The 10,352-nt window shown below is 61.8% G+C and overlaps 1 protein-coding gene across 1 annotated transcript in view; it reads left to right on the top strand.

Annotated features, from left to right (window-relative positions):
* Positions 1 to 563: 563 nt before the first annotated feature.
* The window catches only part of SAMD11 (sterile alpha motif domain containing 11), a 19,691-nt gene continuing 9,902 nt past the window's right edge, over positions 564 to 10,352 (top strand). Inside the window, exons 1-4 of the mRNA XM_027565290.1 lie at positions 564 to 1,311; positions 2,412 to 2,503; positions 5,760 to 5,941; positions 7,307 to 7,357. Coding sequence (XP_027421091.1) covers positions 795 to 1,311; positions 2,412 to 2,503; positions 5,760 to 5,941; positions 7,307 to 7,357 — 842 coding nt within the window. The 5' untranslated portion in view covers positions 564 to 794. The remainder of the gene's footprint in view (positions 1,312 to 2,411; positions 2,504 to 5,759; positions 5,942 to 7,306; positions 7,358 to 10,352) is intronic.

Below are 10,352 nucleotides of genomic sequence, written 5' to 3'. Positions count from 1 at the left end.
GACTCCGGGATTCTGACTGGGGCGCCCTAACAGTGACTCCCTCAGCAGTGTCGTCGGCTGTGCGCGCCGCGACTCGCTGGCCTCCGTCCCCCGCACCACCACCTCCCACCCGCCCTACCACCCCCCACCGGTCTCCTTTCCTCCCGAACGAGAACGCCCACCCGGGAATAAGGCAGGAGGTGCAGCCAGGTCCCGTCGCCCCCGTCTGAGCCCAGTCGGCCGTCACGCACCCCCTACTGGAGCCCGTGCCGCCCGCCCGCCGCGCCAGGGCCGTTTAAATGGGCCAAGTTGTGGCGGCGGCGGCGGCGCGAGTCTCCCAAGTCCCCGCCGGGCGGGCGCGCGCTGGAGTACGCGGGTGCGCGGCTGGGACGGTGGGGCGGGGCGGGGGCCTGGGACCCTCGGGCGGGGCGGGGCACGCGGCCGGAGGCTGCACAACTCCTCACTGCCCGGCTCGGCCCCGCGGGCGCAGCAGCGAGCCGGGCGCCCGGCCGCCCCAGGGGGCGCGGGCGCAGGTGGCCCAGCGCCCAGTGGAGCCCCAAGGCCCTGGAGCTGCGGCGCTGGGCAGGTCGATCAGGGATCGATAGAGCTCCGGCAGCACCATGTCTCGGGCGGCAGAGGCCCTGCCAGCCGGACGGGCAGCGGTCCGAGGTGGCCCGGCCGGGGCACAGTAGCGGGGAGGGCGGGTGTGCAGCCGGGAGGCTCCAGAGCCCCGGCCCTCGAGACCCAACTCCAGCCTGGGCCGGAACAAGTTGCGCCGGCGGCGGAGGGCCAGGCTGCAGGAACACAGGCCCACCATGCCGGCGGTCAAGAAGGAGCTACCCGGCCGCGAAGACCTCGCTCTGGCTCTGGCCACCTTCCACCCGACCCTGGCAGCGTTGCCACTGCCGCCGCTGCCTGGCTACCTGGCGCCACTACCCGCCGCGGCCGCCCTGCCCCCGGCAGCCTCGCTACCAGCCGCGACAGCGGGCTACGAGGCGCTGTTGGCCCCGCCGCTCCGTGCCCCTCGCGCCTACCTGAGCCTGCATGAGGCCGCCCCGCACCTCCACCTGCCCAGAGACCCTCTGGCCCTCGAGCGCTTTTCGGCCACTGCGGCCGCGGCACCGGATTTCCAGCCGCTGCTGGACAACGGCGAGCCCTGCATCGAGGTGGAGTGCGGCGCCAACCGCGCGCTGCTCTACGTGCGCAAACTCTGCCAGGGCAGCAAGGGTCCGTCCATCCGCCACCGCGGCGAGTGGCTCACACCCAACGAGTTCCAGTTCGTCAGCGGCCGCGAGACGGCCAAGGACTGGAAACGCAGCATCCGCCACAAAGGTGCGGCCGCCGTGGGGGCGCGGACCGCTCCGGTCCCTCCCCTCTGCTCCCTGAGGACCCGTGGGTCCGGATCCCCCTCGTCTGCCACCTGGGAGACTCCAGTTCTGCCTAGAGAGGGCGCTGCGACTCTGGGGCCGCCGCAGGGACACCCCCTTCCCCCAAGCACGGTCGCCTTGTTGGACCCGGGCTGAGCGCCCTCGGCCTCCGTGGTCCCCCCAGCGCTGGCCGCACGAGCGGGCGGCTTTTTCTGCCCGGAAGGTCTTTGCGGGATTCCTGGGCCTTCAGGCTCCGGGGAAGTTTACGGGAACTCGGGAGAGCGGGCGGGAGGCCAACTCGGCAGGATACTCCCCTCCGGGGTCGAGGAGCCACGGGTTCTGGCGGGAGTGGAGGGGCACAAGTGAGGCCGGGTGCGGACTCGCGCTGGTAGAGAGAACGGCAAGGTGCACGGGTGGCGCAGGCAGGTGGGGGCTGCGGGGGCGCGCGTCGGGGCGGGAGCGCGCGCGGAGCAGAGTGGCGGCAGAGCTGGGAGCAGTCTCTAGGGCTCCCGCAGGAGTCTGGCTCCAAGGCCGCGACGTGTGGGCGCCAGAGCGGGCATGCGGAGGGAGAAGGGGTGAGCGCCAGGCTAGGGGTGGGGGATAGTTAGAAAGTTAGGGACCCAATCACGCTCGTCGACTCAGGGGCTCGTTGCTCCGCGGGGTCAAGCGCAGTCCCGGGTCCTGACAGCGCCGCTCACCTGCGCCGGGCCCGACCTCCACGGTCCAGCTCCGGATTCCCGGGGACCTGCTTGGAGAGGGTGGAGCGCGGGAGGAGGGGCGCGCGGAGGCTGGGGAGGAGTGGGGAGAGACCGCCCTGCGTCAGGGGAGGGCGCTCGCCGGATCTTGAATTCCGAGCTCTGCAGATCCCCGCGACGTCTGCGAGGGTGGGGTGGGCGGCGAGGCCGGGTGTGGGTTCGGAAGTTGGACGGAGGCGGGTGTTCATACTCGTGGCGGGAGGGAACCCGGCCTTGCCTCTGGCAGCGCCCCGGAAGCATGCCCGCGTGCCCGGCCCCACCTGTGCCCGGCCCCGCTCCCTTACCGGTCCTGCCTCGACTCTCCTCACAGGGAAAAGTCTGAAGACGCTTATGTCCAAGGGGATCCTTCAGGTGCATCCTCCGATCTGCGACTGTCCCGGCTGTCGAATATCCTCCCCGGTGGTGAGATGTGGGAGAAAACCTGGGGCTTCAGGGCTTGTTTGTCCGCTGCGGAGCTTGGCCTATGTTTTCTAGAATCAGTCCTAACCTCAACTCTGCCAGTGGGCAGGAGGGAGTCCTCAGGGGCAAATAGAGGAGACAGCTTTGGTGGGTATGCTGGGGCATCAGACCCCATCCCCCTTGATTCAGAGCAGGGTCCTGCCTATCCTAAAGCGTCTCTTTGGGAGCCCGGGAGCTGCTTCTCCTGAGGGCCTGGGGACAGCCCGTGGTGTGAAGGACTCCTCCCTGGACAGTGTCATCTGATCGGGGCCTGGGGACTTTGCCTTGTTACAGGTGTGTAACACCTTTGCCTTGTGTGGGGTGTGGGGGGAGCGCAGTTTCACCATGTCAGTTGGCCCAGCCTGGGAGAGGAGCTGGTCCTAAGGGGATACTTGTTACAGGATGTGACAGTGTCGGCCAGCCTGGATGGAATTTCTGGGGTGGCCACAGGCTTGGATGTGAGTGACCTGCATGTCTGGATGCCTAGGGCTGGAGCCCTGTGGGACAAGACCAGGGATGTCCAGGAATGTCTGAGGATACAGCCTGGTCTGGGGCACAGAAGGTGCAGTGTGGGCCTTGGTGTCAAGAGAACTGCAGCTAGAAGCTGGTATGGGGCCTCCAGCCCAGTATAGAAGTCTGTTGAGCCCTCATTAGCCTGGGGGTTGGGGTGAGCAGGAGAGCTGGGGCCTGTGCCTGCCCTGAAGCACTGCCTTACCCCTCCCATGCCCTCCAGGCCGCAGTGGCTGGAGGCGCCATCTGAAAATCTTGTCTTGAGAGGGACAGTCTGAGCTCCTGGGGGAGAGCGCATGAGGACCACGGCTCCTGGCACCACTCAGCAGCCCCCTCTGCCAGGAAGGCCTGAAAGGACCCTGCAGGCAGCCTTCAGCTTGTTTACTTTGGACTGGTGGTAGGGCGGGGGTGGGGAAGTCTTGGATTCCTGGTGGGCCGTGGGGGTGGGCAAGCCAGGAAGCCACAGACAAACCTGTAAAGACACACAGGTTGGCCAGGGGAAGGGGACACAGCTGAGCCTCCCCACTTGCCCACCCCACACACTGTCTGGCTCGAGCTCATTGTACTCACAGGCAAGCCTGCATGCAGAGCCCCCCAGACAGAGCATGTGCGCAGGCAGCCTACCTTTGCTGAAAGCCACCACACCTGCCTGGGGCAGGAAGCCGAACTCCCTTTCACTTCTCAAGCAGTTGGTGCCAGAGAGGACACCCTTCAGGCTGGTCTGGGGTCTCTGCTCAGGCAGGAGGAACCCTCCCACCATCCCTTTCTGAAGGTCTCCCACGGGAGGGGGTGGGCAGGTGGACTGAGCCCAGCATCAGTCCCCTCTAAGACATTTCTTGACAGGAAGGACTGAGGAGCCAGTGCTTGGCTGGGACAGGGGCTTAGCACCCAATTCTTAAATCTGGGTGCTGAGCAAGGGTCAGCAGCTGAGGTCTCTGGTGTATGTGGGAGGCAGATGTGTCCCTGGCCTTGGTTCAGGTCAGGACTGCTCATCCTGGTCCCTCTTCCTTAACTCCCCACTACCAGAGCCATTCCAGGCCACCGTACCTGGTATGGCCTTACCCAAGTGGCAGCCTCACTGCTCTGTTTCCCTCTCCTCATCCTTGTCCCACAGATGAGAAGTAAAGGGAAGTGCACGGAAACTTTTTCTTCAGAGAATAGTTTAGTTAAAGTGGAAAGGCAGGAGAGGAGGTCCTGGTGCTTGGCCTACAGCAGGCTAGAGAAGGGCAGAGCTGAGGGGCTTTGCAGCCAAACACACTCCAGACAGGCCAGAGCTGCTGAAAACCCTGCCCCCCAGAGCCTGGCCGGAAGAGGCATGGGGCCGTTAGTCACCCCCTCTGCCTCCCTGCCTCACTGAAGCTCTGCTGTCACTGGTATAGCTTGGAGCCAAGGCCAGGGTCTTAGAAGCATGGGGCCCCCCCGTTTCATCTCGTAGGCCTACCCGCAACTTCACTGCTCCCTCCACCCCACCTTCCCCAGTGCTGCCCACTCTCTCACTGGGTGTGTTGAAGAGAGGACCATGGGACACCTCTTGGGTGGATTTGTGAGGGCAGGTGTGGCAGACTGTGGCTCCCTGACCCTGTCAGGGGCACTGCCCAAATCTGGGACTGGGGTGGGCCATGTGTCTGGAGGTGAGGCTGGTCTGGATCTGAAGAGAACCTCTTCTCTGGAGGATAGGGCTGTGGCGGCCACACACTGCTGCTCTTCAGATCCAGGGGGACACTCTGTGGGGAGGGGCGAAACCCCCCTGGATACCTTCCTCCCCAAGCTCCTGCGTATAATGGGGACAAAATTATCCTGGCCACAGGAGGGAGGAGTCCTAGAAGGCCTCAGTCACTGAAAAGATGAGAGAGAATTAAATAATTCCAAGGTCCCTGCCACCATCCTGAACCAGTAGTTATTAAATAAGAAAAAGCCTCCAGCCCACCAGAAAACGGGAGCTCTTCTTCCCTGGGGTGGCAGGACCTGCAGACACCAGCGGGTGCCATGCTATGCAGGGCCCTGGCCCAGCATGTTTGCAGGCTCTGGGCCCTTCTGTGGAGGCTCTGCTCCCTGCTCACACTGGGAGCAGGGGAAAGGTGCACCTCGTAGAAAAACCCTGAATCTCGTAGTTCCTGACCGAGGGGATCAGTCCCACCAGGGCGCATAGGACAAAGGGCCTTGGCTGCCAGATGACCTGTGAGCCAAAGGTCTGCAATTTACAAGGGGTCAGCCCCAGACTCCAGGCTTCAGACACCCCTGAGCTGGGCTTCATTTGGCACTAAGCATTGAAAGTGGGCTTGGCATGGGTAGGGGTTCACACAGAGTCTGAGTGGGATTGCCAGGCAGACATGCACGCAGAGGTAACTGCACGGGGTCAGGACACACAGCGTCCTGCGGGTGCTCGCAGCCCTTTAGGGGCTGGGAACGCTGGGTTGGTCCCCAGCAGGCGTCCACACACAGGCCGATCACCTGTGGAGGGGCTGGGCCGAGTGTGGAGTCTGGACAGGGCAGTGCCCATACGCTTACTCCTGAGCCCCGATCAGGGTGGAGTGGAAGGCAGTCTCTGGATGGGTTTGTGAAGGAAGACTTGCCTCCCTGCTCTTGTCTTGGCCTCTGGCCAGTTGTGAGTGTCCTAGAGGGCTGGAGGCCCCTCTGCTGTAGGTGGGGGCGCCCAGGAGGCTGAGCAACACGGTTTGGCTTAAGCTTCCTCTCCTCCCTCCCTGTTCAGAACCGGGGGCGGCTGGCAGACAAGAGGACAGTCGCCCTGCCCCCTGCCCGGATCCTGAAGAAGGAGCTTACCCCCAGCTTCTCAGCCAGTGATGGCGACAGCGACGGGAGTGGTCCGGCCTGTGGGCAGCGGCTGGGCTTGAAGCAGGAGGACGAGCCGCATGTCCATATCATGAAGAGAAGGTGCTAAAGGGACCAGGAAGGGAGGGCACGCAGGCTCTGGCGGGGGTGGGGACTTCAGGCAGCGGAAGGCTAGGTCAGACCTAGAGGTGAGAGCCTTTGCCCTGAGGACAGGGCCCCAGCTTAGCTTCTATCCTCTCCGTGGACGCTGACAGCTGCCGCAGGTGAAACAAAGCCTGGACTCCCAGGGACATGCCTCAGGACCACTGTGAACCTGCCTTGCCCCCACCTGGGGCCGAGTGCCAGGCCAGGACTCAGTGGTATCATTGAGGAGCAGGCACCACCAATAGTCATGGCCAGAGCAGGCCAGGGAGAGTCCATGTGGCCTGTGTGAGGAAGGGCCAAGGAGGGTCAGAGCTGCTGGGTTGAAGAAGGAGAAAGGCTCTTGGAGGAAGTCTCATGGCACCACAGCCAGGCAGGGAGGAGGGAGCTGCGTGGATCCTCATGGGAGCACCCTTGACACTCACACTCCCTCTCTTTGGAGTGGCCACTGCCTTGGCTCCTTACTCTCTCCCCCAGGCTTGGGGCCACCATTCCTGACCTCCTGGCAGAAGCCTCTCCCTCTGCCCACTCACCTCTTTTTCCATCCATCTGTCCATCCATTGTCGTCTGTCCAGCATAGCATATGTATCCCCAGAATTTCCAGGCCTTTCTCCTGCTCAGTCTTTTAGCATATTCTAATTTCTCCTACCCTAACCCTCTTGGACACCAGAGAGCCCCCCTCCCAGCCCCCACTCCCACTTGTGCTGAGGGAAAGCACCGCGTGGGCCTGCCACCAGCCTCCCTCAGCCCGGGGGTCTTCTCAGGGACACTGCTGTGGGTGAGAGGGTGGGCACAGCACAGAGCTGTTTGCTTGCTTGACCCCTCCTATCTCTGCTGTGTGACTGTCACTTTCAGGAGGCGGCTTGGCAGCAGCTGGGACCCAGGGGCCACCACCGGAGCCAGTGGTGGTGGCCATGGGGTTCATTCCTCGACCTGGTTCCCAGCACCCCAGAGCAGCTCTAGCAACTAGGAATTTGGGTTCAGTCACACAAGGCACATGCAGAGGAAGTCACGGCCCCCACCCCTAGCACAAGTGGGGGCTCTGCTGGCTCCACACAAGAGGCAGAGATGTGGGACCTCAGTTCTGTCCTTCCCAATTCCTTGTCTGGTGAGCCCTGGAGCAGGCACCTGCCCCGTGGGTCTGTCCTGGCTGCAGCCGCCAACGTGTTGAGCTGGTACCAGATGATGCTAGAGGCGGTTCTGAGCCAGCCCAGTTCCCTTGAGGCTGGCACTCCAGGGCAGACACAGGGCATGCCATGTACATTCTCTGCTGTCCACGTGCTGAGTCCTGGAGGCCACACTGACCCTCTGCTTCTCTCCTTGCAGAGTCCACACCCACTGGGACGTGAACATCTCCTTCCGAGAGACGTCCTGCAGGTAGGGCCGGGCCTGGGCCGGGCTTCCCTTACGTGTTGTGCACGGGCAGCACAGAGCCTTGTCGCTCCATGTCCTCTGGTTCTGACTCTAAATCCCTGCAGCCTCCCTCCCCTCCTCCTCCCCTTGGTCCGTGGTCTATTGTTGACTTCTGCCTAAGCTGTGACAGCAGCTCAGATATGGGTTCTGGGCCCAGCCCTGAAGCCAGAGTGTGCTCCCCCTCTCTCATGTGAGCCCATCTGCCCATAGATAAGGCCGTGCCTGCCCCCTCCCACTCTCCCAGAGACCTAACAGAATGTGAGAATGGTGATGTGCGAGTGGGGTCTTGAAGGACACAGGAGCTCACTAGGGAAACAGAGTGTCTACAGAGACATGGAGGAATGAGGGAAGGGATGTGCGAAGGGAGGAGGGGGAGCTGGCAGGCCTGTCTTAACTGGCCTTCGATACTGGGCCTGTTGGGCATTTTCCTTCAGGCAATGGGGAGCTACTGAAAGCTCTTGAGCAGAGAAGTGGTTGGTGTATGCTTTGACAAGGTCCTGCTGTAGGCCCCATCGAGCAGGTTGAGGGTTTGCTCCAGTCCGTGGAGGGGCTGTAAATTCAAGCCATAGTAAGGAGATAAAAATGGGGAGACCTGATGTGGAGGTTGGGGGTGTTGGGGAGACCCAAGTCCCCCATCTCAGAAGGGCAGGGTGGAGCCCTGGCTGTGGTGTCTGGTCAGTGGGATCAAGTCTTAGCCCAGGGCTTCCAGGGAAGGCACAGGACAGGCCCAGCCGAGCAGGCAGTGGGCATCCAGTGCCTTCGGGCCCCTCTCACAGCCTGGCTCTGTGCCAGATGTGTTATTATTTATACTTCTGAGAATGTCTAGGTCCTGGAGCCAAATTACAATGAAAACGTCTTTAAACTTATTTCCACCTCATTTTGAAGTTGCCCGCTCAACTGATCATTTTTATGAACCGTCATGAACGTTGATGACATTTTATGAGCCTTTAACTTGGGAAGCTACATGAGAAATTGTCAGTAAGGCCTGTAGGGGAATCCCAGGCTGCTCTTTCCCTGCCTGCTGCCCCCTGATCACCCCAGCTGGCCGTGGGATGTGGGAGAGGGCCCGGGTGTCCAGACACAGTAAGAGGCCGGGTCCCAGTGTGTGGTAGACCCTCAAAACAGCTGCGATGATTGTCTGGATTTTACCAGAGGGGAGATTGGGGGGTTAGCCAACAGGACTTACAGACGATCTGCCCCCCACCTCGCCCTGCTGTGGCACCCCGGCGTCTGGCCAGGGAGGGCTGACCAAGCCCACAGCGCAGCTGCTTCACATACCCCCATCTCAGCTCTGCCTTTGTCTCTTCCTGGCTTCTTTTGGCCCCGTCCATGTGTCTTTCTGTCTCACGCTGCTGTCTGTCCTTCAGGCTCTGTCCATCTGTCTGTTTGCTGTTTCCATCCTTTCTGTCTATCCAGTAGTGCCTGACTTCATCCATCAGTCTTCATCTGTCTGTCTGTCCCTCAGTTCCACTCATCTATGCATTCACCCCCATCCCTCTGTCTGCCTGAGTCTGCCATAACCACTTGCCGGGTTGGAGCTCCCCCTTAAGCCCCGTGCATCCAGGGCAGCAGGCAGGAGATGTGGGCCCTGCCTTCCTGAGGCCCCTGAGCTGGCCAGGAGATGGACAAGGACTGGACAGTACACCAGGCACTGGAGGGGCTCCTCATGGGGAGAAAGAGTCTGACGGTTCACACATTTTTTTAAAAATAATTTTATTTAATTATTTCTGGCTCTGCTGGGTCTTGGTTATACAGGCTACTCTCCAGTCGTAGCGCTCGGGCTTCTCAGTGCAGTGGCTTCTGCTACAGAGCATGGGCTCTAGGGTGTGCAGACTTCAGTAGCTGCCGCGTGTGGGCTCAGCAGTTGCAGTTCCTGGGCTCCAGAGCACAGGCTTAGTAGTTATGGCACACGTTGCCCATAGCGCGTGGGATCTTTCCAGACCAAGGATCAAACCTATGTCTCCTGCATTGGGAGGCAGATTCTTTACCACTGAGCCACCAGGGAAGCCCTCTTCGTGGTTCTTTGCATAAAACCCGGCATAATTTGTTCAGTGAACAACCGAGTGTCCACACAGGTTTTCCGGGGCCAGGCCATGCTGTCTTGGAGCTCATGGGGCGAGCCCCCAAGGCAGGAAGTGGAGGTTTGATGTGTGGGCTGTCTTGATTCCCACAAGGCATCACCTCCGTGGAGCCGCAGCACCACCTGAGTGTCTGAATGAGCAGCTGAAAGAGTTACTGGCCACGGCGGTGGTGAGCGCTGAACCCCAGTCCCTGTGTAAGCACTCAGCTGAGGATTCACGGGAAACAAATGAACGGGCCTGATCCCACCTTAAGTCTCTGGGGGCTGGTCCACCTCCTGCAGGAGTCCTGGGGGCGCCAAAAGGAGGTTCTCTCAAGGGAGAACTCGGGCAGCAGCAGTCCTGGCACCAGGCACCCCTACCCCTCCCTGATGCTGAGGACAGCACTTCTCTCTTCCACCCCTGCCCCCTGCATTGATGAGGATGATAGAGAGGATGAGAATTGCTGCCAATTAATCCCATAAAGTACTTACTCCCACCCCACCTGCCCTCTTGTTTGCATGGCAGGGGGGTTGGGGGGGGCTTCCCTTCTCCAGGGAGAGGGGTTGGGGGTGGGGAGAGAGCTTGCATCAGGGTCTCCCAGCGGCTCTAGAGCCCAGCCCTGGAGGCTTTGGTGCTGAAACTGATCTGCTTAGGGGCCAGCTCTGGATTAGCCTGCTCCGGCCACCCCGGCCAGAGCGGGGGCGGCGGGGGCGGGGGGGGGGGGCGCCTGGGGGTTATTTAATGAGGTTTAAGGTTGGTTCCCAGGTCACTTGGTGGAGGCCCCCCTTGAGGTGGCCCAGCCAGGAGGCTGCTCCATTACAGGTGGGCTGGGGAGCGAGGGTGCTGGGGAGGGATGTGCCGCAGGGTGGGCTGGGGTCCCTCCCTGCTCCTCTTCTGTC

This window comes from Bos indicus x Bos taurus, chromosome 16 (assembly GCF_003369695.1).
Source record: "Bos indicus x Bos taurus breed Angus x Brahman F1 hybrid chromosome 16, Bos_hybrid_MaternalHap_v2.0, whole genome shotgun sequence".
NCBI classification, from domain to species: domain Eukaryota; kingdom Metazoa; phylum Chordata; class Mammalia; order Artiodactyla; family Bovidae; genus Bos; species Bos indicus x Bos taurus.
Note: the sequence above shows the minus strand (reverse complement) of the source record. Positions and strands in the feature narration are given on the sequence as shown.